The 27,426-nt window shown below is 51.4% G+C and overlaps 1 protein-coding gene across 1 annotated transcript; it reads left to right on the top strand.

Annotated features, from left to right (window-relative positions):
* Positions 1-2,865: 2,865 nt before the first annotated feature.
* On the top strand, positions 2,866-26,804 carry XKR7 (XK related 7). The gene is made up of 3 exons (XM_053890358.1): positions 2,866-3,457; positions 24,260-24,462; positions 25,727-26,804. The coding sequence occupies exons 1-3, from the start codon at positions 2,871-2,873 to the stop codon at positions 26,680-26,682; spliced, it is 1,746 nt and encodes a 581-aa protein (XP_053746333.1). The 5' UTR covers positions 2,866-2,870; the 3' UTR covers positions 26,683-26,804.
* Positions 26,805-27,426: the final 622 nt, after the last annotated feature.

The following is a 27,426-nucleotide window of genomic DNA, read 5'->3' as shown; positions in this document are numbered from 1 at the left end:
GACCACTCAGAACACGCCAGTCCAAACCATTCAGGTCAGGGTTCCCCTAAGTACCATTGGTAGGTGGGTCACCCCCACCTGGCCCACACTTCAGATAATCCCATCAGATCCTTCTTCTGTCACCTCTCCAGTGGCCTGAACTAGCGTTCTTGAATGCCAACTCTGCTACTCCCTAACTAATGGCTTTGGGCAAGTGACAGCACCTCCAAGGGTCCCAGTTTCCTCACGCAAAAAAAAGGGGGCGCAGTTTGAGGGCAACATATAGTCATAACCATAACTTCTTAGCACAACTCCTGATACTCAGAATGGATTGATAATTCTGTAGGCCACCGCCCTTGTGTGAATCAGTTATCTGGTTTATAAATTACAGAGAACAACAGAACTTACTTCATAGAGTTGATCACTCACTCATTCCTTCAATGATGTTTATCAAATACCTATTGGGTGCCAGGGACAGCACTGGGCACTCAGCAGTTTGTCGGTGAAAAAAATAGATGAATTGTCTCAACTCTCACGGAGCTGTCAGGAAATTCCAAACAGGCAAACATAAAAGGATAAATCGGACTAACACGTCATGGAAGTTCATAACAGGGGAGCATCAGGGAGATTTCTCTGAGGGATAAGGAGCATGGCACAACTGGGTGGGAGATCCGGGAGGGCTTCCTGTGGAAGGCATCACCCTAAGTTAATAATTAGCATTAATTCTCCTCACCACAGTTCCAGGAGGAAAACACTGGTTGCCCTTCCCCATTTTGCGTTTTTTCCCCCCTCAAGCTAAGAGAAATTGAGTGACTTGTCCAAGGTCGTAGAGTCAGGAAGAGGTGAGTAGGTTTCAAACCCAGGTTCCCTGGCTCTAGGGCCTCAGACATAAAAGTATATCTTCTACTGCCTGTTTGAACAGGTTGATATGAGGATGTAGAAAGGCATGGGAGGTACAGAGCTGCCTCCGTTGTGGTGGGGCCCAGAGGTCAGAACCTAACTGTCAAGCCCCATCCAGGTACCCATGAGAAGGTAGAGATCCAGACACACACAGAACCGGCCCAGGGCCGTTACAGGGTCCAAGGTCAGAGCTTCGCTCTGCCCAGGGCTCCGTGCACTCCATGAGTCTCCCTGCCTAGGGCTGTAAACAGAGAAAAAAGGAAAAGATATTGTTCCTGCCTAAATTACATTGGGATTCAGACTCCCCTCCAGCCCAACCCACAAAAACTCCCACTAGTCTACACATGCCTGTGGATAGAGACTACTAGCTTTGAATCCAGCCTGGAAAACTCCTTTAATCCCTAACTCTTCCTTTTCTGTTTTCAGCTTTGGGCCACAGCTGGCTCTCCAACCTCCTGAGCATTGCTGGGACCAAAACAGTCCCTGGACACAAAAGGGCTGCTGGGTTGCAGGACTGCAGATGGCTGCTCCTTGCTGACCCAGGGCAGCTGTTTGCCCTTCATCTTCCCTTCCCAGCTACTCCGAGGCAGGGTGGTCCTCAACCCTCCCTCCCACCTTGGGAGATAGCAAAGCCTACTCTGGAGCCAGACGATGGCTTGAATTTGTCTCTAGCACTTAGTAACTGTGTGACTCTGAAGAAATGAATTAACTTCTCTGTGACTCAATTTCTTCATCTGTAAAATGGGAAGACAAAACGTAAACTACCTCACAAATTGTGAAGATAAAATGAGTTAGTAATTGTACAGTGATTCCGGTGTCTCAGGCAAAGAGAAACTGCTACATGAGTGTTTGTACAATAAATGCCCTGATATATCCAATTTGAGCAAAGGGGTTGGGGGTGTGTGGGGGGGGTATCCGGGATGTATGAGCAACCCTACCTCCTCTCCTAGATTACTGTTATATTCTCTCTTTGGCTTCTCCACCCCCAAGTTACTTCGCTTCTCTGGCTGCAAGGGCTTCTTTCCAAATCTTGACTTGATTGCATTTGTCTCCTGCTCAAATTTTGCGGTGGTTTCCCATTGCATCTTGGATAAAGTATATCTTCTGGACTTTTAGGATCTCATTCCTCAGAATTCTCCAGCCCCATCTTTCCAAGCTTTGCACCTCCCTGGATCTGTGGTCCAGACTTTCTTGACAATATGCCCTCCAATCTCAGGCCTGCAAGCCTTTGCACTGTCTCTTCCCTCCACCTGGTGTTTCCTCCCATTCCCCTCCCTCTGATGTTGCCCCCTTCCCTGCCCCTACTCTGCTAGGGCTGTAGCCAGGTGAAGGCATTCCCTGAGGGAGGGAAAGGGGAGAGTGGGGAAAAGAAAACAACTCTCAGAGCTGCAATTTTCTCAGATTCAAAGACAATAAGAAAAGGGACCCTTCAAGATCAAAGATGGGAATGGAACAATATGTGAACACTCTGGAAACTAGGAAGTGGCTTGTTAGCATCCAGTGATTGCTAAAGAGTTACTGACGTTCCTGCCTAGGCACTCCCTTGCTTCCAAATCACTGGTCCCCTACTCTCCTCAGACCTAAAGCACCAAGGTAAACAGAGGATAAATGGAAGAGGAGAGGATGGAGAAAGAGGCGGTGAAGAAAAGAGGAAATAAGGAAGTGCAGTGGGGTGGGGGAGAGAGGCAGAAGCCTGTGGCTGGGGCCCCACGCCTCTGAGGAAGGAAGGAGAGGATGACCTGGGATGCTCTCCACTCCCTTCCCCCTCTCCATTCCCAGGGGAGCTGCCCCCATCCGGCCACAGCCCAGGCGGGGTGGGGGAGGGACGGGGGCGGCGCCGAGGGAAATGAATAATTGAAGTAGAGGGGAGGAGGAAGAAGAGGAGAGGAGGAAGACGAGAAGGCGGGAGCCTCCCGCACAGGGTCCTCCCCACTCCGCACCCCACCCCCTCCGCCGCCCGGAAGTCGCTCCCCGCCTCCTGCTCTACCAACATGGCCGCGAAGTCGGATGGAGCGGCGGCCGCGGCCGGCCCGGGGCCGGAGGGGGCGGCTGGAGGAGCCCGGGGTGGTGCAGGCGGGCGCGGGGAGGCGGCGGCGGCGGTGGCCGGGGGCCCTGGAGTGACCGGGGCGGGGGGCTCGGGGCCGCGCTACGAGCTGCGAGACTGCTGCTGGGTGCTGTGCGCGTTGCTCGTGTTCTTCTCCGACGGCGCCACGGACCTGTGGCTGGCGGCCTCCTACTACCTGCAGGGTCAGCGCACCTACTTTGGCCTCACGTTGCTATTCGTGCTCCTGCCCTCGCTGGTGGTGCAGCTGCTCAGCTTCCGTTGGTTCGTATACGACTACTCGGAGCCCGCGGGAGCCCCGGGACCCGCCGTCAGCACCAAGGACAGCGGCACCGGCGGGCCCTCCATCAGCACCAAGGACAGCGCCGCCGCCTTCCGGACCAAAGAAGGCAGCCCCCAGCTGGGTCCCGGGCCCGCGCCCTCCTCGGCCAGCGCCTACCGCCGCCGCTGCTGCCGCCTCTGCGTCTGGCTGCTGCAGACCCTCGTCCACCTCCTGCAGCTCGGCCAGGTCTGGAGGTAGGAGAAGCGCAGGTGGAGGGAGCTGAGCCCAAGGAGTGGGGGTGGCAAGGGGGCTCCCTGCCGCCCCAGCCCTGTTCTGACCTCTTCAGGTCCCCCTTGCGTCCTGACCTCCGCCCCGCCCCACCCTATTGCAGTTCTGATTTCTTCTCTGCCAGCTTCTCTTGCCCTCTACCCTCAAACACTGACCAACCTCAGTACCATCCTCTCTGATCTGGCCATTGAGGGAGGAGGGGATGGGGCAAGAAGAGAGAAAAAGTGATCCTCAGGGGTGTGAATAAGGAGGGCCAGGGGCTGAAGGGTTATGAGAGGGAAGCTTGGAACAGGGCCCCAGGGCTCCCTCCAGCCTTGACCCACTCCTCTCTGCCTGAGTGCCAAGCCTCAGGTTAGGAAAGATCTCAGAAGTCCTTCCTTGCTCTCAAAGATTCTCAGTTTGGAATTGCAGTCCATTCCCAACCTCCCAGGAGAAACAATCTGAGGCAGCTAAATGAATATCCCACCCAAACTTTTTGGACTTCTGGTTAAGGGTGTGCTGGACCCTGCTGAGAAGCTGTCTTCTGTTTTCTAGGACTTCCCCAGTTGTCTCCCCTATCCCGACAGGGCCAAGGGGATTTAAGATCTTGAATCTGAGATTAAATGGCCACTAGCTGACCTTTAATCCCAGGACAGTAAAACAAAACTGAGGCTTTGTACAAGCAGCCCACTTCCAGGCTGTCTGCTGAGCTGAGCTAATTGGAGACAGGGGGAATTCTGAACCTGGGGCTCCCCTTGAATCAGAATCGCTCTGGTAGCGTAGGCTCTACTGTGCACTGACAGAATAAACTTGCCCACTTTATGGTCTTAGATGAACCTCCCTCCAAGCCTCTGTTTCCTCACCTGTGAAATGAGGGAGAATTCCTACTTATCTCATCTCATTGGTCTACCATCCCATTTTATTACCTGTTGGGATGGTAGGGTGAGAGAAAGTCTGTGTGAAGGCCTTGCAGACTGTAACATATTTTAGGGATGTAATAGATTGTCATGATCACAGATGTAGGGAAATCAAGGAAAAAGTCAAAGTCACTGTAGAGACGTAAGGGGTGATTACTGCTGTTGTTATATTTATTCTGCTACTTGTTAACACGTTCTGCCTAACTCAGAAGATTCAGTGCTGGGCTGAGGGTTGGAAACAGGACTCCCAGGGTTTGTCCCAGCTGCTCACTTGCTGTGTCACCCTTGTTGTGTTGCTGAGTCTCTCTCTGCCTTGGTTTCCCCATCCACGCCTTGCTGAGATGGTGTGTATTTTTCATTTAGCTTGCCCTGGGGGAAAAGGGAGGTGGAGCTCTAGCCACACAAGGTGGTGTTATTATTATTAGCTTGACACATAAAAATATTCATGTCTACATCCAGGAACTAATCTGCATTTATCATTCTGTGCCCGAGTGGACAGATGGTGATAGATATTTTTAGATTCTGAAATGGCAACTTCCTATTCTTGGTAGCCAAAGCTTCATCCCCCTTTCCCTTTAGCCTAAAATGGGCCAGCTGCCCCTCAACTCACTGGCTACCTCAAACCCCCTCCTCCCCTTGTTTAGAATCTACTTACAAGAAACAAATACTTCTTTCTTGAACATAAACTGAGATTCCCTCAAACAGGGCAAAAAATGACCATGGGGTAGGGGTGGGGGTCTCAGGGAGAGTACCTAGAGATGGCTGAGGGTCCATGGAGCTCCATGGCTTCTCAGACAAAAGGGCTAACTATTTCCACTCTCCCTCATATGTAAAGCAAGGGGCTTGGGATGAGATGATTCTCCAGGGATGACAAACTAACGTCCCCAGGTTTGAATATGGCATACAAACGTGTTTTGTTTGGCTTGTACAGTATTTCAAAAACCAAGAGTTCTAGCTTTTCTTGGGGGGGGGGGGAAAGGAATCCAGCAGTATCAGGCCTATAGCCATGTATACAGGGTATATGTCTCCTGGTTGTCCAGCTCCATTCCCTTTGGTCACATCTGGACCATTTCACTTAGGCATTAGAGGCATGAGAGCCCTAATTTACAGTTCTGTAACAATTATTTTATTAAGCACTCACTTTGTGCCAAGCCCATTGGTTGCCTTTTTATCCGTTTCATCTCTTATATCCCTCCTAATAATCCTGTGATGTGGTGGTATTATTCCTACTTACCAGCTGAGGGAGTGGAGGCTCAGAAAGGGGGCATCCTTGCCCAAGGTCACACAGCTAAGCTGTAGTAGAGCTGGGACTCAGGACTCTCTGCCTTCAAAGCCTAAGTTCAATTTATCCATCCTGCAGTTCTGCCACGAAAGTGTCCCCCAAGCTCAAAGAATTATGAGTCTGAGATTCCAAGATTCCAGGAGATAGAAAGTCAGGGCTTCTGCTGCACTGAGATAAGAATGTGAAAGGAGGGGGAGGGAGTTGAACTATGTGGGTGAGGATGGGGAGACAGCGTGTATCGTGGGAAGAGTGCTGGACTTGGGGTGAGGAGATTAGGAAACCCACGTCTTCATCAGGGTTTGTAACTAGCTTCCTAGGTGACCTTGGGTGAGACTCTTCCCACCTCTGGGCCTCAATTTCCCTGTATGTGGAATGAGAACATTAGATCTGATGACCTTAAGAACCTTCCCTTTCTGGAATTTTGACTCTGGGACTAGTTACCAGAGCTAAAGCCTCTGGGCCCCTGTCCCAAAAGCTCTGGATTCTAAAATGGCTAAGTGTCTGGCTAAATGGAGGAAAACCCAGACAAGATAGAGAGAAGCCACTGGGGCTGGCATTCCTAGAAATTAAGCAACGTTGGCATATGTTTGCTTACCACGTGAAATGTTCCCACAATGAACATGCTCACTGTTCAGCAGGCCTTGGTGCAGATGTTCTGAGTGGTAGAACTTGGTGTAATGAGGAAGAGCCCTACAGGATCAAAGCTGGGAGGCTGGCCAGTCCACCTTCTGATCTCACACCCTCAATTCTGAATAAAATAATTTGAATTATAAAAATATCTTTCAACTCCTCAAGCTTATACAATGCTGAATCAAAAGTCTGACTACTTTAAGGAGCCAGGTAACACAGACCTGTATCGGTGCATGGCTTCAATTGATAAGGCTGGATTCTGTTTCCAAACAACCCTGTGAAAATGGGTGTTACTATTATTTTAAACCCAAGATGGGGCTCTGAGGAGGAAGACGAGGGGAAGGAATTCATGGACACTGCACACGCACCATGACCCAATAGACTCCATATGAGGTGCTCCAGGCACAGGATCTCGTTCTACCCTGAAAGCTCCCCACTGGTGGCAATTGATATACCCAATCAGACAAGAAAGAAGGGCTCAGATGAAGTCAAATAACACATCCAAGGTCACCCACTGAGGAAGTAGGGGGAGCTGAGGTGTCAACCCAGCTGTGTCCAACAACTCCCAAGCCTAAGTCTTATCTCTGGCACCACACAGTGGCTGCATTGGAGGATCCCAGAGCAATGGCCCACATAAAGACAGATTGATCCCTTAGAAAATCAAATCCAGATCCTTTGGTGGGACATGAAGCTGGCTGTGAGCTGGACAGCAACCTGTGTTTTCATCCCTCCCGGCCTCCTCAACGCCAACCCTCTGAGCTGTTAAGCCACTCAGGGTTGTTAAGCCAATTAAAGTCCTAACCCTGTCTTCCCTGACCCTGTGGGCAGCAGAGCGGTAGACCATGAATCCTGCTTTCCCTAATCTTGAACTCACTGGGCGCAAGCTTTGCCCAGATAAGCATAGTGTGCTAAGCCAATTAGTGAGAGATGATCTGGCATAGATTCCTCTGAGGCTGTCAGGATCTGGGGACCCCAAAATGGGGAGGGAGAGGAGGGCGGCAGGCAGGCCTTTAGAGGGAAGGCCTTCCCTCTAATACTCTTTCTATGTCTAGGCCCCAGCACTGCTCCCTCTGCCTCCTCACAAACCCCGCACTCAAGAGAAGTTCTGAAATGAATGAGTAACCTACTGGGTGCGAAAGTCAGTCTCTGGGTCTTCTCTCTGGGAAGTTATATTCTTGGCTTAATGGTTAAGAGTACTGACTTTGGATTCAAATGTCCTCACTTCAAATCCTGACCCGTCTACTTGCTATATGTGATTGTGACAAGCTATATAATCTCTCTGTGCCTGAGTTTCATCCTTCATAATCTAAGGACCACCTCTTGGGTTCTTTCTAGGTTTAATATGACAACACATACCAAGGATTTAGCAGAGGGCTGGCCCCATTGTTAAGTATTCAGAACCATTGGAGGTGATTAGTGCCATCAGCCTGGGCTTTGTTTCCTGTGGACGGAGATTTGTTCACTTCACACTTAACCAGGGAGGGGCAGGAGGGCAAGAGGGCCTCAAAGGTACCTGTGCACTCAATCTATAGTCATTCATTCCACAATATTGCAGAGCACCTGCTGTATACATGCTAGGAATAGAGTGGTGAATAAGACAAAGTCCCTGTTCTCATAGAGCTCAACAGTCTAACGGGAGAAACCGATAAGCAAGCAAAAGAAAATATGGTATACATTTTAAACAGAATATAAAATGTAATGAGTCAAATAGTAAGTGCTATGGAAAAAGTGAAACAGTGCAGGGGGCTACAAAGTCCCAGGGAGGAGCGTTTGGCTCTTTGAGATAAGATGATCAGGGAAGGCCCCTGCAAGGAGGTGGCTTGTGGGCAGAGGGCAGAATGAGGTGAGGGTGAGCTGTGTGGAGGCCTTGGGAAGGATGTCCAGGGCAAAGGGAAAAAGAAGAGCCAGGAGAAGTCCTGTGTGGCTGAAGCAGAGAGTCGTGGGACCGTAGGAGATGATGGTGGACAGGTCGGCAGGGGCGAGATCACACAGGGCTTCGAAGGCCACAGGAGGACTTGGTCTTTCATTCTGCATGAAGCGGGAGCCCCAGAGGATTTGAGCAGAAGAGGAATAGGGTCTTGACTTAAGTTTCACAATGTGTACTCTGGCTACTGGGAAATAGACTGGAGGGTGGCCAGGGTAAGCCTGGAGACTGGTGAGGATCCTGCTCCATGATCCAGGTGAGGGGAGATGAAGGATGGGCCAGGCTAGTGGTGGGGGGGGGGGGGGTCTGTTTCAGGCCAAGTGGACAGGGTATCTTTCCCTCTTTTGTCAGTTTCCCCACTGGGGCCAGAATGTTAATGGTTAAGAATTCGACTCTGGAATCAGCCATATCCTATGTTGGCCACTTTCTGTGATTTGGGGCAAACAGCATAACTGGTCTATGCCTTGATTTTCTCATCTGCAAAATGGATATTCTAATAACAGTACCTATCATAGGTGGCTTGAGGGAGTAGTTAAATAATGTATACGTGGTGTTTAGCACAGTGCCAGAAACACAGGAAGTGTGCAATTCTTCTTAGCCATTCCTATTTATATTATTATTTATAAAGCCAGCCAGAGAGCAGATTCCATAATGGTTTCCAAACCGTTTCACTCCCTTCTCACTATCATTTCAACTGAAATCTCTGAGGTTCTCTTTTCTGATTATTTTGGTTACCTACCTAGGATTTGTTTTGACAGGACCCCTGCTGAAACGGGTTTACAACCCCCCTGAACTCAATGACTGTCCACAAGGTTCCTCCCTGCTCTGACTCTGCAGGGTTGTTCCAGCCCAGCCTCGCCACCTACCTCCCGGGAGACCCCTCTCCAGGAGGCGCTCCACCCCCCACCCCCTTCTCCCAGCCCATCCGCCTGCAACAGGCCATTAGAGCTGCTCCTAACAGACACAGCGGCGGCAGTTGGGCCCAGCGTCCCCTGTTTGATCTATAAAGACCACACAGGAGAAGCCCTGTGGGGAGGATGGAGGGCTGCCAGGAAATGGCTTTGAACCCCTGCAGCTGGGGCGAAGGTCCCTAGGGAGGAGAAGGAAGATGGGTTGGGATCTACTCTGGCCTTTCCATTCACCACCCAGCCTTTGTTAGGGTCTTGAAATTCCTCCCCTGGGAAATCCTATCAGCCTCCAGTTCCCTCCACCCCACCCATCCCCCTCCCGCTGCCTCCACCTGCAGCCGGAAGGATAGTTGAATGCTCAAATCTGACCTTGCCACCACTCCAGTCTAGATGCTTTAGTGGGGCATTAGGGCCCTTGACCTCTTGCCCTTTCCCCTCCTCACTGTTCTGTACACCGCGCCCCCCCCCGTCCCCAAAGCAAACCACACGCTTTTTATCTTCATGTCCCTGAGCAGCTGCCTGTAGTCCTTCTGGCAACACTCTGTCCTGTTCTCCCAGTGAAATTCTGCACATCCTTAAAGGTGGGCTCCAATGGTGCCCTTTCTGAGAAGCTTTCCCTGAACAAACCCGTTCTGCCCTCAACCCTTCAGACCCCACCTCCCACTCTCTCACTCAGGCAAGTTGTTGTTTTTAATCTAAAGTGGAATTTGTTTCGTTGTTTTGTCTGTCTATAAAGGAACTATATACTCGTTTAAACCTCAGGCAGCATAGAAAAGGTATAAGGAAGACTCCCCTCCCCTCATTATCTTGGGGGGCAGAGAGGTGGGGTTACGAAAGATTTCCGCTTACTAAGTGGCTATTTCTTATATTGCTTAAAGATTTTCTTTGGTTTTAATTAACCAAGAAATACATGTACACATTCACCTGTTTTTATACTTTTATTTAAAATTTTTAAATGTTTACTTATTTTTGAGAGAGAGAGCGGGGGAGAGGCAGAGAGAGACACACACAGAGAGAGAATCAGAAGCAGGCTCCAGGCTCCGAGCTGTCAGCACAGAGACCGATGCAGGGCTCGAACTCATGAGCCTCGAGATCATGACTTGAGTTGAAATCAGACCCTTAACTGACTCAGCCACTCAGGCACCCCTGAAAATTATAGTTACCTTATAGAAACTTCAATCAGATCATTCCACTTCACTACAATTCTGTCAAGTAGAGAGAGTGGTGATAAAGCGTAAGGACTGAGGAGCTCAAACTCTGGTTCTGCCATGTGTGAGCTAATGGGCCTTGGGCAAGACATTTAACCTCTCTCAGTTTCCTCATCTGTGAAATAGGATAATAATGTCCCATGGCTAGACAAGTAGCCATTGTGAAGGCTTATTGCTAATATATGGAACATGCTTTGCCCAGGACTCAGCATACCATTAAGTGCTCAATTAGTGTTGGCATTATTGGCCCATATTACAGATGTGGAAATTGAGGCACAAAGAGGTAACAGCGTCCCAGTTAGTAAAGAGCAAAGCCACGGTTTAAAGTGATGCAGTCAGGCTCCCAAGTCTGCTAGTGAAGTGTATTCCTACAACACAACCAATCAAGGTTTGCTTTGGGAAGAGGGGGAAAAAATCAGAAAGATATTTTTTAAGTTTTTATTTGAATATAAAGTACCTACTGTTAACATTCTGGGTTCTTCCTCTCAGACTTTCCCTCCAGGCACAATTACTCATTCCTCTGCAGCCTCACAGTCCTGATTATATTCTGTTGTGATCACCTGCCCACCTAGCTGGTTTTCCTACCAGATTACAAGCCTCTGAGGAGGTGAGGCCTTGCTCTTTCTTTCCTCCGTCCCCCATGGTGACTGGCCCAGAGCAGACCCTCAATTGCTGTGGGTGACCTCGCACCTGGCCAGCTTTGGCAAGGTCCCTAGCAGTTACTAGAACATGAGTCTGTCGAAGTAGGCTTTGTATCTGTGGCCGATGTGGGGGGCGCTAAGGCAGTGTGGGACCCCAGTGTGGTTGTGGGCACAGTTGGGGTCTGCTAGGCCTATATCTGCAGGCTTCCACACTGTCAGTGGACAAATGCAGGCTAAGGGCAATGCATTTCTATTTGTATAAGATGTGGTAGGAACAGCCCTGGGGCTAGGTTCCCAGAAGGATACAGGAATGCTGGCATGGCTGACTTCGGAGATGGATCCAGTAGGTCCTGAGTAAATGTTTGTGCGAGCTAAATGGATTCTTTGAAACAAGAACCTTGAGCAAGGCACTTCACTCCCTAGAGTTCAGTTACCCCCATCTGTAAGTCCAGTTAGGGGCTCAAGAACACTGGCTCAATTCCCCAGGACTCAGACGAGAGGGCAGAGTAGCTGAGAGCTTGGAGTGCTGGTGGGCTCAGGGCTCCATGACTTCCTACTAGTGTGACCCCGGGCGAGTTGCTTCACCAGCCAGAACTCTAGTCTCATCTGTGAGGTGGGGATGGTGATAACACCCACTTCTTTAATTTTTTTGTAATGTTTATTTATTTTTGAGAGAGAGACACACACAGAGTGTGAGCAGGAGAGGGGCAGAGAGAGGGAGACGCGGAATCTGAAGCAGGCTCCAGGCTCTGAGCTGCCAGCACAGAGCCCAACACGGGGCTCGAACTCATGAACTGCGACATCATGACCTGAGCCGAAATGGGACGCTTAACCGACTGAGCCACCCAGGCGCCCCTAACAGCATTCACCTCTTAAGGTTCTTGTAAAGATGTCCTGAGATAATATAAATGCACAGAACTTTCACATTCTATATGCTCAGGAAATATTTACTGCAACCACTATTATTATTGGCCCAGGTAGCAGCCATCCCACTTACTTAGTCACAAGATAGTGGGTAAAGGAGGGGCATCGGGAGTCCTAATGCGTGCTAACCCTCATCCACAGACAATCTTTCAAGGAAAGAGACTTTTCCTGTGGTGCCAGAGATAGTGTGAGGACAGATAACAACCCAAGGTCCAAGGGAGGTAGAATCTGTCTGAACAGGAGCAAGAACACCCTGACAATCAAGCTGTCCAGGAACTGAGTGGGCTGTTCCTGAGGGTGTGAATTCCCCATCACCACGCAAGTGCAGACAAGAGTGACTGACTTTGGCAGGGAAGCTGCAGCCGGGCCTCCTGCTCTGTTTGGAGGGTAAATTAGATGCTCTGTAAAGCCCCTTATGGTTTTAAGACTGTGCAGATCGAACTTGGGGGCTTCGTGAGGCTTAACTGCCAGATCACAGGTTGCAAATCGGTGGCCCATGGGCAAATCCAGCCTGAGGATGTGTTTGTTTGGCCCACACAGTATTTTCTCCCTACTGCTCGATGAAACTGTTGATTATGGAAAAAAAAAAAATTAAAAAAAAAATTTTTTTTAACATTTATTTATTTTTGAGACAGAGAGAGACAGAGCATGAACGGGGGAGGGGCAGAGAGAGAGGGAGACACAGAATCGGAAGCAGGCTCCAGGCTCTGAGCCATCAGCCCAGAGCCTGACGCGGGGCTCGAACTCACGGACCGCGAGATCGTGACCTGAGCCGAAGTCGGACGCTCAACCGACTGAGCCACCCAGGCGCCCCCAAAAAATTTTTAAATATACAAAAGTAGAGGGAACAGGATAATGACCCCCCCCACGTGCCACCACCCTGCTTCAACACTTAACTCATGGCCAACCTTGCTTTATCTAGGCCAGCAGCATCCAATAGAACTTTCTGCTGTAATGGAAATACTCTATATCGGCACTGTTCAATACAGTAGCCCCTAGCCATGCCTGACTATTGAGCATTTGAAGTGTGCTGGGTGTGACTGAGAAGGGGAATTTTAAATTTTATTTAACTTTAATTAATTTAAATTTCAATAACCATATGCGGCTAGGGTTGGACACTCAGATGTTAGAGAACATAGGTCTAGACCCCACCCTGTCTCCTTCGCCTCCATGTTATTTTGAGGCAAATCTCAGACATCATATCACCACATCCACAAGTATTTCAGGACATCTCTAAAAAGACAGACTTTTTAAAAGTATGACTAAAATACCTAATACTGTTATCACACCTTTAAAAAGGAATAATAATTTCTTAAAAATTCATATGGTATTTTAAAAAATTAGTTGCCAACATCTCCAAGTTGGAATATTTTTTTTTTTTTTGCATGAATATCCTAATTTCCATCTATTCTTGAAAAATTGCAATTCCATCCATACTGGGCTCACAGTCTCCCAGGGTAGCAGTCAGCTAGAGCTGTTCTGCTCTCTAGGCAAGGTACCCATCTATCCTTCCCCAGAGTCCCCCATAGTATCAGCTTGGTCTCTCTATAAGTTAGTGTCCCCCAGGCCAGGGACAGAAAGAAATGGTGCTTCCTCCGTGCCTGGGCCTCCAAGTACCTTCAGATGCCACCAGGCGACTGGACCCTAACCCCTGTGCCCCAGTGGCTCATGCCTTCCCAAATAGGGATGACTCTGCCCAAAGATATCAGGAAAAGAGAGAAATGGAGGGGAGGGGGCGGGCAAAGTGCCCTGGGCTAGAGTACAGGGTCCTGAGTTTTAGTCTCTGTTCTGCACGCATTTCACAGATGGGGAAAGTAAGGCTCAGACAGCGGAGGAGATCTGGCTGCACGCACACAGTAAAGGACAAACCAGGTGGGAAACCTCGTCCCAAATGCTTTGCTGGAGAGGGGCTGCCTACTTCCTGCTGAGTGAAAAGATGAGCCGATAGCAGTGGGTGGGAGGGGAGAGGGTCTCAGCTTTTCAGCCAGAGCCTAAAATTAGTGGCAGGGAAGTGTTTGGCCTTAGCCCAGCAAAAAAAAAAAAAAAAAAAGAGAGAGAGAGAGAGAGAGAGAGAGGTGCTGTGACTCTGTAGAGGGCTGCTAAGGAGGAGGGAAACAGCCCAGCTCTCAGCACCACACGAACGGGAGCCAAACGTGTAAAATCACATTCTTTTCTGACATTTATGACTCATTTGGCTGCCAACCCCAGGAAGGTCCCATTTTGCATCCTTACAGGAGCGCTCAGCATTGAGGGGTAGGCAGATGGGGAGGGAGCCTCAAGGCCGTTCCAGAGCTTCCTGAGCCCCACCGCAGGTAAGGTGGCTGTTTAAGGGGGCCCCACTGTTTCCCAGAGAACCCAGAGACTGTAGCTGGGTCTGCAGGGCCTGACTCAGCCTGATCTGTGCCCTGATTTTGAGATGAGATGCAACTCTGATGCTTCTGGCTATTGACCTTGGGCCAGTCACTTTCGCAAGTGCCTGCTACTTGCGTCTGGAGTCTGTGCCCTTCTGTGGGGGCCACACTCAACTCTCACCTGTAACTGGTCTCCCACCTTCCACCCTTGCCTCTCTCCCTTCTGCTCCCCACAGAGTGTTCCCTCTAAAATGCAGAAGTGCTGGCTAGCCGTACCCTTGCTCCCTTGTTTTAAACCTCTCCATGGCTCCATCACTCTTAAGATAAAGACCAAATGCTTCGCCACGGCTCACCTCATCTCACACTTTGTCGCCTCCTTCTCTGAGCTCCAGCCCCTCGGATCACTCACTGCTTCCTTGTAACTCGGGATCTTTGCCCATGTTGTTCCTCTGCCAGAAATTCCCTTTGTTCCCTCCTTCACCTGGTTAATTCCTGTGCCTGCTTCAGACGATGGCTCAGCAGCCACCCCCTTCTGAAGCCATCTCTGACTGCCACACCTTTACAAGCAGGGCCAGGCCCGATCTTTCTGTCCTAGAGCACAGAATCTTGTTTGGAGCATGTCTGGTACCCATGGAATGTTTGTCGTTACAAGTTTACATGATGATTTAAATAACGTCCAGGTCTCCTACGAGGCAATACCTGACATGGGCTGGGTCTGTCTTGCTCACTATCGTGTCCACCAACACTTTAGCACAGTTTCTGGCACTGCGTAGGTATTCACAAATGCAGGGTGAGTAAATGTCAAACAAACCTCCTCTTTTCTGGGACTCCATTTCCGCATCTGGAAAATGGGAATCATGCCCATGAAATCTCACGGGTCTGCAATGAGGATTTTAGCAAAGTACATTCAGAAGGCCTCTCAATGAGTGGGGGTTGTTTCTAAGACCCCCCAAAGAAGACCCTGCCCTATGCATTTTCCCCAAAGGGACTTCTCTGACCCTCTGCCTCCTGGGAATAGGTCCTGCCAGCCTAGGAATAGGTCTCAGGAATAGGTCCCAGACACGAAACTGGAAACCACAAGGCTTCCTCTTCCTGCTGAGGCGTCTGAGTCAGGCAACTCCTAAAACCCCCCGTAGGTCAAGGGCCCAGAACTGGGCTGGGAATTTTATGCTTATCACCACTTTCTGATTTCATAGCTACTCTATAAAATGGGCATTGAGCTGAGGGGTTCAGAGAGGGAAGCAACTTGTCCAAGGCTACACAGACCGTAAATGACAGATCCAGAATCTGAACCTGGGTCTCCCTGACTCCCAAGCTTGGGTTCTTTCTCTCTGCACTTGACCGCCTTTACTTGGGGAGCTTATTAAGTAGATTTTATAAAGTACATTCACAGGGGGCCTGGCTGGCTCAATTGGTAAAGTGTGTGATTCTTGGTATCAGGGTCATGAGTTCGAGCCCCACATTGGGCATGGAGCCTACTTTAAAAAATTATATAGCAATTTCATAATTAATATAAATATAATAATATAATACAATAATTATATTTAATTATATATAATGTATAATGTAATAATTATATAATATATTCATATAACATATACGAATATATAATATAATTATAATTATATATATTATATATTATATTATATATATAACATATATGAATATATATATTCATATATTCATATATATTCTATATATATTCATATATTCATATATATTCATATATATTCAATATATATATTTGAATATATAATATAATTATAATTATATATATTATATATTATATATATATGAACATATATGTATATATATTAATATATTCATATATATTCATATATATGTATATTCAATATGTATAACATATATTATATATATAACATATATGAATATATATTATATATTCATATATGTTATATGAATATATTATATAATTATTACATTATATATTATATATAACTATATATATAAAGTACATAAGATATAAGGTACATTTACACATTCACTCTTTCAAGAAACAAACATATATTGAACATTAACTCTCTGCCAGGCAATAGGGACATAGCCAAAAACAGGACAACCATGGTCCCCACCATCAGAGAGAGACAGGCAGCAAATATGTAAGCAAGAAATTTGACCATTTCAAATTGTGATATGTGTCATTAAGAAAAGAAATCAGGGGCGCCTGGATGGCTCAGTGGATAAGCGTCTGACTCCTGGTCATGATCTCAGGGTTCACGAGACCGAGCCCGTGCTGTCAGAGCAGAGCCCACTTGGGATTTTCTCTCTCCCTCTTTCTCTGCCCCTCCCCGACTAGTGTTCTCTCTCTCTCTCTCTCTCTCAAAATAAATAAATAAACTTTAAAAAAAGAAAACAGTGACAGGACAGAAAGTGGCCAAGGGGTGGGTAGAAATGCTCTGGAAGTGGGGTGAGGGGTATCTGCGGAGTTGACACTGAGGGAGGTGACACTGAGCTATGGAAAGACTGAGAATGAAGCCCCTGTCCAGGCAGAGGTCCTGAGGCTGGAATGGGCTTGGGGTATTCAGGAAGCAGCTGGAGAGGCATGAGAGGGGAAGGTGGAGGCAGATGAGCTCTCCAAGGTGGACAAACCTGGATCACACGAGGCCTTGAAGGTCATGGTGAGGAGTTTATTCTAAGATAGTAGGGTGTGGCACGACCTGATCAGGATTTCACAGGACCCTTCAGGCAGCTGTGTTAAAAATAAGCTCAGAGGGCAGAGAAGGAAGGAAGGAAAGAAAGAAAGAAAGAAAGAAAGAAAGAAAGAAAGAAAGAAAGAAAGAGACCTCAGCTACCTCTTGGTGTTCAGGGGCCTGCACTAGAATGGTGCCCCCTGGTGGAAGGAAGTGCTTGGGTTCAAGACACTGCTGTTGGGCCCTAACGTTACCAGAACTGGATGGGTGGGCTGTGAGCCTGATGACTACCCCCTGTGGTAGGCAAGAATCTGGTTACTAGGGCCCATTTTTCAGTGGAGACTGAGGTCCCCAGAGGGGTTAGACTTTCCCAGAAAGTCCAGTGAAGGACTGAGCCTGAGTCCTCTGACTCCAATTACCAGTGTCCTACCTCCTCCTGTTTGCTCTGAACACTTGTCATTCAGTCAAAGCTTTTAGGTCCATCCCTGTCCAACACGGGTCTTCCCTGGCAGCCATACTGCACAGGCTCCAGGGAACCGAATCACCTCCGAGGCAGGGGCCCATGGAGAGCCAAGTCGGAGTCCTAGGTCTGGCACTAACTTGCTGTGTGACTTATACAAGCCCCACTCCCTTTCTGGGTCTCCGTTTCTTCATCTGTAAAACGTGCATAATAATAGCACCCACCTCAAAGATCTGCCGTGAGGAACGGACAGTCTGTATAACAAGGCTTTGCGTGCAGTTGGCGCTCAATAAATGTGAGCTATTATCGTTATTATTAACACCTGCACGCTGTCCCCCTACACACCTACAGAACAGTCACGGGCTCCGCTCGGGTGGGTTCCTGCTCCTTCCCATCAGCTCCACCGGCTCACCTTCCAGAATCTGCAGGCCTGGCCCGTGTGGGAGACCAGAGAGCCAGCCATGTGGGGGGGTGGTTCCTGGATGGAGCCCGAGTGGGGGAGCCGCTGGAAGCTGCTGTGTTTTTGGCCCGGAGCCGTGAGGGGGAGTGGAAAGGGGCGAGAACACACACTCAGAAACGCCGAGACCGACAGATGGAGGAGCTGAGGACGTGAGAGACGCAGACAGACAGAAAGAGACCCAGAGTCGGGAGAGGAGGAGCAGGCAGGGGAGGACGGCAGGAACACTGGCAGTCATGCCGAGCCACGAGCTGAGCAACAGACCACCAGATGGACCAGGCAGCCGAGAGACTGAAAGACAGACAGACAGAACAAAAGGCAGACCCAGGATCCTAGAAACAGACAGACAGACAGAAAGGCAGGTGCAGTATCCAAAGGGACAGACAAGCCATCCTGACTTCTAATGGACACACAGACAGATGTTCCCAGCCTCTAAGAGCAGACAGATAGGCTGACCCAGGACCCTAAGGTCAGTCTGACTAACAGAGGAGCATAGTATGTGAGAGGCAGCGTGACCTGTAGTCTAAGGGACAGACAGGTGGGTTGACCCAGGGTCCCAGGGTGAGACTCACTAACAGATTGACTGACTGACAGTAACTGAAGAAAAGATAAATAAATAGGCTAACCCCGCAGTCAAGGGATGGACATGACAACAGGCTGATCTGAGTCACAGACAGAGACAAGGCCCCGGACCTGATCTGAGGGCAGACAAAAGGATGGGTCCAAGCTGGCCATCTGCATGGAGACTGAGGCCCAGGCCAGAAATCCTGGCCACCACGAGAGACTCCCGGTGATACAAGAACGAAAAACAGGAGAGAGACAGAGTGACCCAGACACGGGGCCCGGGAGCCTCCTGGCTTCTCAGGGACATGAGATCCCCTCATCCTTCCTCCTCCCTTCTGCCCATTGAGGAGAAGCTCCCAGGTCTGGGGGACACTGGGAGGTTCCTGGGTCACAATGGCAACCAGACCCAGGAAGCAGGGAATGAGCTCCATCCACATCTTGATCCTGCTGCCTGCTCTCAGAGGCAATGGGGTCTAGAAGACAGAGCTTTTTGCATATCTGAGCAAGCGATTTCATTGCCTACCTGCTGGCTTCTCTCTTCTCTAGGGTGGGGTGGGTTCCCCCACCCAGCCCCACTCTCAACGATACACACTTACCTGCTCTGCCAATTCCTCCCAGACAGGCTTCTTCTTCTCTGAGCACAAAATGGGCAGTCAGCAAATTAATCCAAAAGAGACCTCTGAGCACCCGTTTCCACACTGTAAAATGGGTGACGGTAAACCTGTTAGGTTCCGGTTCACACCGGTCTCGGCAGTTTAAGTCAGTGTTGTGTGGGGCCCAACCGCGCTAAGAAATATCAGGGAAGCCTTCCTGGAGGAGGAAGGACAGGAATGAGTCGGTGAGGACAGGAGTTGCCCACAAGGTGTTCTGGCAATAAGAAAACTCAGGAGAAGGAGCCCCAGGGCCTCTGAGGTCAGCAGAAAGATGCACGCGAACACTCTCTCACCTTTATTCATTCGACAAATATTTATTGACCACCTACTACCGGTACTAATGCTGAGGAGACAGTGGTGCCCAAGACAGAGTCCCTACCGTCATAGAGCCCAGTGGTAAAACAGAACGTAAATGTGTCAAGTAATAAACAAGATTGTTTGATAGGCTATATTAAGATCAGACAGGGCAATGCGAGTGATGAGACTGGGGTGGGGAGGGCAGAGGGCCCACAGGGGATGGCCGACCTGGGAGGCCTCTTGACAAAGTGACACGGGAGCCGGTGAGGACCCAGGACCCAGCCACGGAAGGGTCTGGAGACGGATGTTCCAGTCAGAGCAAACAGTAAGTGCAAAGGTCCTGAGTCAGGAACAAGTTCGGCCGGGTTTGAGGAACCTCCAGGGCATCTGGAATGCTGGCTTGAGACGAGGAGAGAAAGAGGCCGGGCCAGATGGTTTAGGGCCCACGAGCCAAGGGAAAACCATTGGACTTTATTCTAAGTGTGATGGGAGGCCCTTGGGAGGTTTTGAGACGGGGAATGATGTGATCTGACTGGTTTTTAAAGTATTCCAACAGTTGCCACGTGGAGAGTGGACTACAGGGGGCAGGAGAAGTCAGGGAACCCACCGAGAAGGCAAAAGATGATGGTGGCCTGGACCAGGGTGGTGGCAGTGGAAAGGATGGATGGACCGGGGATGCCTTTTGTTGAGACCAGATGCACCCCCAGACCCCACCCCCAGGTTGGATTCCTTTCCCTGAGATGGGATGTCCTTTTCTGTGGGTGGTGTTGGTCCCGTCTGTGGTGAAAATCAACTTCTTCCAACTTTCCTTCAAATAGGGTGGAGCAGGGTGGGCTTCCCAGAAGAGGTTTCAGGAGAGGCTGCTTGGTGATCGGGAGGAGCCAGAGGCCCCCACCTAACATGTGCTCCCTCTCTCTGTGCACACCCACCCCTCTTAGTGTAGAAATTATTTTCAAACCCATCACCTCATTCAATGTTCACAACCAAGACGGAAATGAGGCTCAGAGAGGCAAAGAGACTGCCCAAGGCCACACTGCATCCAGATCAGGGCTGGGAGGCAAACGCACAAGCCCAGCATTTTGCCACCTTGCCTTTCTGATCCCCACCCCAGGGGCTGTGACACAGGCAGGATGGTGAGTGCTGGCCCCTTCTTAAAGAAGGTAAAACTGAGGCGCAGGGAAATTAGGTGGCATGTCCTGGGCAGGGCTGTTTTAAAACCTTGGTGGGCCCCACATCTATCAAGCATATTAAAATGCAGCTACATCAAACACCAAATGTAAATTATATATAACCAGATAAGAGCCAAATTGCAGGCAACTGGCTGATATCATGTTCTGTTTTGCAGACATTTAATTAAACATTTATTAATTTTGATTCTGCAGTTTTTCCCTGTGTTTTAGAGCCAATTTTTTTTTTTTCCAGGCCTCCAACGTTTTCCTAGGCTCATGAAAACCTCACAGGCCCTTGGCGGCGAGTGTTTAGTGATGGCTGAAAGGAACAGCCACGCTTTGGGATCCTGTTGCCAAAAGGGGCAGAGTGAGGTTGTACCCATGTCCGCTCATCCCCAGAATCCAGCAGGGTCTTTCCACACTCCCTGCCCAACATCACGTTTTTGGGAATCAGAGGCCTCCTTCCTTCCCCTCTCCCTTCCTTGCTCAGCCCACAGTAGCCCTGGGCTGGGTGAGCCCTTTGTCTGCGGTTATCTGGGATGAGGGGCCTTGGGAGCTGGCAGGGGAGGGGGCAGGAGGGGGCGGGGAGGTGGGAGGCAGCCTGTCAGGTGGTGAGGGATGCTGGCTGGGCGAGGGCCTCCCTCATGCTGACCTGGGCCAGGAAACAGATGGTCCTCCAGCCTGAGAGAAACTTCCAGGGTGTCGCCCTCCCCCAACTCCCCAGGCCCCTTCATGTTGGACCAGCTGGTCTCTCCTCTCTGTTCAAAGCCAGAGCCACAGGAATAGGGAAGGGAATAGGTCTGGGAGAAGATGGAGGCTGGGGAAGGTGGTCTGTGCTCTGGGCTCCCCAGAAGCTCTGGAGGCCATCTTGGTCTCTCCCATAGCCCCCATCCCCCACACCTAGCCATCTCTCCTCTGCTCTCTGCCCCTCCTCTGTGCCCTGCCTTTGCTCAGCCTGTCATCTCAGGCCTGGACCAAACCCCAGCCTCTCCTGGCTTTCTTCCAAGCCAGCCTCCAGAGCGAGCTTTCTAAGCCAGCAAACCGATCACATCACCCTGACTGTGGGATAGAATTCAGATTTAAAATAAAATATGAACCTTTCAGTCTAGAATTTGATGCCCTTCACAATTTGAGTTCCCTTCCGGCCCCAGCAAACCACTGGCCGTTCCCCTAAAAGGCTATGCCCTCTCATGCCTCTATGCTTTTGCCTCGGCCGTTTCTTCTGCCCGGAATGCCTTTCTGCCTCCTGTGTGCCTTCAAATCCTACCCATGCTTTAAAACTGAGATGAAATGTTTCTTCTTTGGGAAGTCTTCCCTGATCTCCTCTCCGCCCAAGCTAAAGTTACCCATCTCTTCTCTGGGCTCCCAAGCATCTTAGAGCATCTATTTCAGATCTTATCTTATCTGTGTCTCTTGGGCACAGGGCCTGACACATAACAAGCGATCAAAATATACTTGGTAAGTGAATGAATGATTCTGGCTGAAGGGATCCTTAAGTGGTGGGGAAGGCAGGGGCCCAGAGGATGGAAGGCATAGGGAAACAAATTTCTGCTCATCAGAAGAAACACAATCCAGTCCTGAAGGTGCTCAGAAGGCAAGGGCCCTGCCTTAAGAGGTAGGGACTCCCCATCCTGGGGAGCGTGCAAGCAGAAGATGTAAACACACGGGGCTGGGAATTGCCGAAGGAGTTCTAGCATTGGATGGGGGAGTTAGACTGAGGGCCTTTGCATTTGTTCAGTCCGCTTCTGAGGGACCAGCCCTCTTCCCCTTCCCAGCTGCTGGTCCTACACTGTGTCATGTTGAAGGTATGTCTACACCATTGATTGGTGCTGGGAAGACCCAGGGATGGGGAGGAGAGCCTTGAATGGGATGTTTCTGGCCACATTTTGGTGAAGGAGGTTTGAGTCCCAGAACATTAGCTCTAAAAGGATCTCCAGAGTCATCAAGCCCATCCTTCTTGTTGGTAGATAGGGAAACTGAGGTCCAGGGAGGGCCACACCATTCCTATAACTGGGATACTCATTTTGGGAAACTCTGGGTATCAGCTGATACCAAATTCCAGGGGGTACTGTGATTCTCCTCGTGGGCTGGCAACACACAGTTGAATACAGTTGGTCCCCAGGTTCCCAGACAACATGTTAAAAATGCCAGCACTTCACATCTGGGAGGAGACCCCCAAATATCTGGTTCCTCAATTTCAGATTCAAGTGATAAGATCACTGAATCTGTGTTGGGATTTTCTCCCCTGATTTCTGGAGAAATAACTTCTAGAAGAGCAGTCTCTGATTTCAGCAAAGGGTGTGCCTGCCCCATGAGTGAGAGAATTGAGGGGCTTGGGGGCCAGGGTCTATGGCTGCAACAACCCAGGGCAGAGCTTCTAGGCAAAGAACAAGGGCAGAGAAGGAAAAGCACATCCAGAGATCTGGATGGCAGGCCCCTCCCTTCTCATCCTACACGGGCACTGCACTTCATAGGTGCAGAGTATATTCTCATCCATTTCATTCTCACAGCCACTTTGGGAGGGATTCACTAGGGCTCAGAGAGGGTCTGGCTCAAGATCACCCGGTAAATGAGGAGCAAAGTCAGAACTTGCACTCAGGACTTCAGGATCCTGCCCATACCCCCTACTGGGTTACCAGAGTTCCATTTAATTAAACAAACTTCCAACACAAAAACAAACAAAACCTTGCAATTATGCATGCATTCATTCTTTGAGCCAACACAGATTGAGCACCTACTGTGTGCTAAGAACTGAGGGTACAGCAGTTAGCAAGCTGACCTAGTGATCCTCATAGAGTTCTCAGCCTGGGGGAGATGGGCGCATAACCTGGCAGTTACAACCCACTGTGGGTTAGACAGAAGCCCGGGAGAGGTCCCTACCCCTGGTACAAAGTGGTTAGCAGACGCTTCCTGGAAAAGATCATGTTTAAGGGCTTCCCCTTGGAAGAAAAGCAGGAGTTGCCAGGTTTGGGGCTGGAGTGGGGTTGGAGGACCCGGATGGGTGTTCCAGGCAGAAGGAACAGCAGGTGCAAAAGCCCAGCAGTGAGGGAGAACATGGAGAGTTGGGGTCTGTGACCTGCAGAGGGCAGTTGGAGCCATGACATTTGTTGGGAGAAATAGCTCAAGAAGGAAGCAGCAAAGTCTCGTGCCAGGGGATCTATGAGCAGCTTCCCTGTGCCCTGCGGGGAAAAACTGGCCACTTAGAGGTGGGGTTGGTCAACAGGCCCGGAAGCTGGGGGTTGGCACCAGAGAGTGTTCCTGAGAGAACCAGGCTGCTTGGGTTTGAATCCTGGTTCCACTGCTTCCTAGCTGTGTGACCTTGAACAAGTGGCATACCTCTCCGGGCCTCAAGTTTCCTCATGCGTAAAATGAGGGCAATCACGAGGCTACTAGAACCTCAGTGCACTGTGAAGTGTCAGGAATCCTGCAAAGAAAGCGGGCCCCGGGAGCAGAAATGAAGGTGAGAAGGCTGAGTCAAGGGCTTACTTTGTGCCAAGCGCTTTAAGCTAATGAGCGCGCATTCGGGGTCCCCCGACGACAGCCTGGGGAGGCGATCCTTCCGATATGTCCAGGCCACGGACCGAGGAAACAGGTTGGGCTGGGCGCTACTTTACAGAGGGCACACCGCGCGCTTGCGCCGGGCGCTGGCCTCGCGGCCCGGGGAGGGCGGGGGCGGGGGGCGAGTTGGGAGCCGAGACCCGGACCAGTGCGCGCGGGGCGGGTGTTGGCCTGAGCACGGCGTCCCTCCCGCAGGTACCTGCGCGCCATGTACCTGGGGCTGCAGAGCCGCTGGCGCGGGGAGCGGCTGCGGCGCCACTTCTACTGGCGGATGCTGTTCGAGAGCGCCGACGTGAGCATGCTGCGCCTGCTGGAGACCTTTCTGCGCAGCGCGCCGCAGCTGGTGCTGCAGCTCAGCCTTCTGGTGCACCGCGGCGGCGAGCCGGACCTGCTGCCCGGTGAGCCCCGCCCCGCCCCCGCCCCCGCCCCCGCCGCCGGGGCTCGTTCATCCTGCGTAGTCGGCTTGCCCCCCCTCCTTCCTAGCACCCCCACTCCTGCCCACCCTTAGGGATTTGGAGGCCCCGCCCCTGCTACTCTCACCACCCACCAGGCCTCTGGAGACCCCCCATGTCCCTTCCACCGGCCCGCTTACCCTCCGTGTTGGGAGAGGCCTGGCTCCACCTCCTCGCCTCCCCTTGGCACCCCTGGGTGCTGCCCGCTCTCGCCCTCCTCCCCTTCCTCCTTGTCAGGACAGAGCAGACCCCATTTCTGCTAAGTCCAGAGAGGCTCTTGACCCCATCACCACACCTCGGGCCCTTTCTGGAGTTTCCCGCTCTTCATTCCCGGATGTGTCCTGATCCCAGATTGCATCTCTTGGGGACCCCCCTGACTCACAGACCTGCTCAGTCACCCTCAGTCTCCAGAGAGTCTCTTTACTTACCCCCTCACTGGCCTTCACTCCCTGGGGACCCCTCCCAGGCTTACCTGGTCCCCAGGTGCTCACCACCAACCTTGCCCCTTCCCTGACTCTCACAGACCAGGCCAACCTTCGTTGTCAGACAGAAACCACATCCGGGCAGCACCCCCGTGCTCCTCCCACCCGGACACTGTCCATCCCACTTTCAATGACCTAAAAGATTCTATCACCACCCTCAGGCCCCTGGGAGCCCCTTGCCTAGGATACTGTGCCCCAATCGAAACTTCCCACCCCAGATTTCTTCCCGTGCCCTCAGCTGTGCTTAGCTTGGACACCCCTCGACATACCCCAGCTTCACCCTGGTGGCCTATAGCTACTAATAGTCCCCTCCTGGCTCCTTCATGACCTAATTGTGACCCCCCCCCCCCAACTCTTCACTTCCCTTTTCACTCCCAGAATCCTGGACCCTAGTTTCCCACCCTTCCACCAAGACTCCTGAATCCTGATATCCCTATTCTAGAGACCTGGCCCTGACCTTTATGGAGACCAAAGTCACCTACCTTCCCTCCCCCTTTATGCTCCCACTCCTCCAGAAGTACCCAGCCCCATCCGCTCTACCTGCCCCCATCACTGCTCTTGAAGGCCACCCACCCAGACCCTCCCCACAGCCCTCCTGATTTATAGACCCTTCCCCTCACACCTCCTCGGAACCCAGCTCCTGACCCAGAACCCTCCCCCCTCTCCCCAGACCCCAACCCGGACCCACCCCTAACCCAGCCCGCCCTGCCCTCACCCTGTCTCTGCAGCCCTGTCCACCTCCGCCTCGCTCGTGTCCCTGGCCTGGACGCTGGCCTCCTACCAGAAGGTGCTGCGGGACTCACGGGACGACAAGCGGCCACTGTCCTACAAGGGCGCTGTGGCCCAGGTGCTGTGGCACCTGTTCACCATCGCCGCTCGCAGTCTGGCCTTCGCGCTCTTTGCCAGCGTCTACAAGCTCTACTTCGGCATCTTCATCGTGGCCCACTGGTGCGTCATGACCTTCTGGGTCATCCAGGGCGAGACGGACTTCTGCATGTCCAAGTGGGAGGAGATCATCTACAACATGGTGGTGGGCATCATCTACATCTTCTGCTGGTTCAACGTCAAGGAGGGCCGCAGCCGCCGCCGCATGACCCTCTACTACTGCATCGTCCTGCTTGAGAACGCTGCGCTCACTGGCTTCTGGTACTCCAGCCGCAACTTCTCCACCGACTTCCACTCGCTCATCCTGGTCTGCGTGGTGGCCTCCAGCTTCGCGCTGGGCATATTCTTCATGTGTGTCTACTACTGCCTCCTGCACCCCAACGGGCCCATGCTGGGTCCCCAGATGCCTGGCTGCATCTGCCCTGAGGCCCCAGGACCCTGTGGCCCACCGGCCGACGCTGTCACAAGCCCCCCAAGGTCCCTGCCGAGGACTACAGGCACTGAGCGGGATGGGGCCTCCGCGGGGGGCGAGCGTGCAGGGACCCCCACGCCACCTGTCTTCCAGGTGCGGCCTGGCTTGCCTCCCACACCAGTGGCCCGTACCTTGCGGACAGAGGGGCCTGTCATTCGGATCGACCTGCCCCGTAAGAAGTACCCTGCATGGGATGCTCATTTTATTGACCGCCGGCTCCGGAAGACTATTCTGGCGCTGGAGTATTCGTCTCCTGCCACGCCCCGGTTGCAGTACCGGAGCGTGGGGACCTCCCAGGAGTTGCTGGAGTATGAGACCACGGTGTAAGCCACAGTCTCCCCCACGAAGAGGGACAGGCTTGGCCGACCCCACATCGACCACAGTGTTGAGCCTGGAATTTCAGGGCCACCCAGCTACAGGGGTGTGGATCTGTTGGTCCAAGTGTAGAGTGGCCCACCATGGGTTCTTTCTGGGGAGGGGGCAGCCTTGTGGAGGCCCCAGCCCTAGGCCTGTTTGCAGCCCTGTGGCCCATCTCCTAAACTCCCCTGAACCGGGGCCCAGGGAATCAACTGGTGCTACACTCCTCATTAGCTGCCCCGCTTCCAAGGAGGCCTCCGTGCCACGTCGGGTGCCAGGGGCACCACACCCTCTCCCCTGCCTGGAGTCACCCACATGTCGCTCCTGGTGGACCTGCCAGAGAAAGGGCACCGTCTGGGGTCCGTGACCTAGGTCCTGTGCTCCTCAGGGGGTGTTGGGGGTGGGCTACTTCTCTGGAGAGAGGGGATCTCTGAGCAGGACGGAGGAGGCCGTGGAAGATGTGAGGGAAGGTTGAACGTCTGGTGGACAAGGCTGGTGTAGCTCCTGTGGGGTCTGAGGTCCGGAGCCTGGACAAAAGGGGGCTTAAAAGAGGGAGCTGGGGGTGGGGGCTGACAGGAAGAAGAACCCTGAGACAACTGAGGGGGTCCAAGCCAGCAGAAGCATGAAGGGATAGCAGGTTGGGGGGAGGGGAACCCTCAATGCACAGCATAGAGAATGTTTCCAAGGTGAACTCGTCAGGAGACACCCTTTGTT

Source organism: Panthera pardus, unplaced genomic scaffold (genome assembly GCF_024362965.1).
Source record: "Panthera pardus isolate Hobbes unplaced genomic scaffold, ASM2436296v1 HiC_scaffold_25, whole genome shotgun sequence".
Taxonomy (NCBI): domain Eukaryota; kingdom Metazoa; phylum Chordata; class Mammalia; order Carnivora; family Felidae; genus Panthera; species Panthera pardus.
Note: the sequence above shows the minus strand (reverse complement) of the source record. Positions and strands in the feature narration are given on the sequence as shown.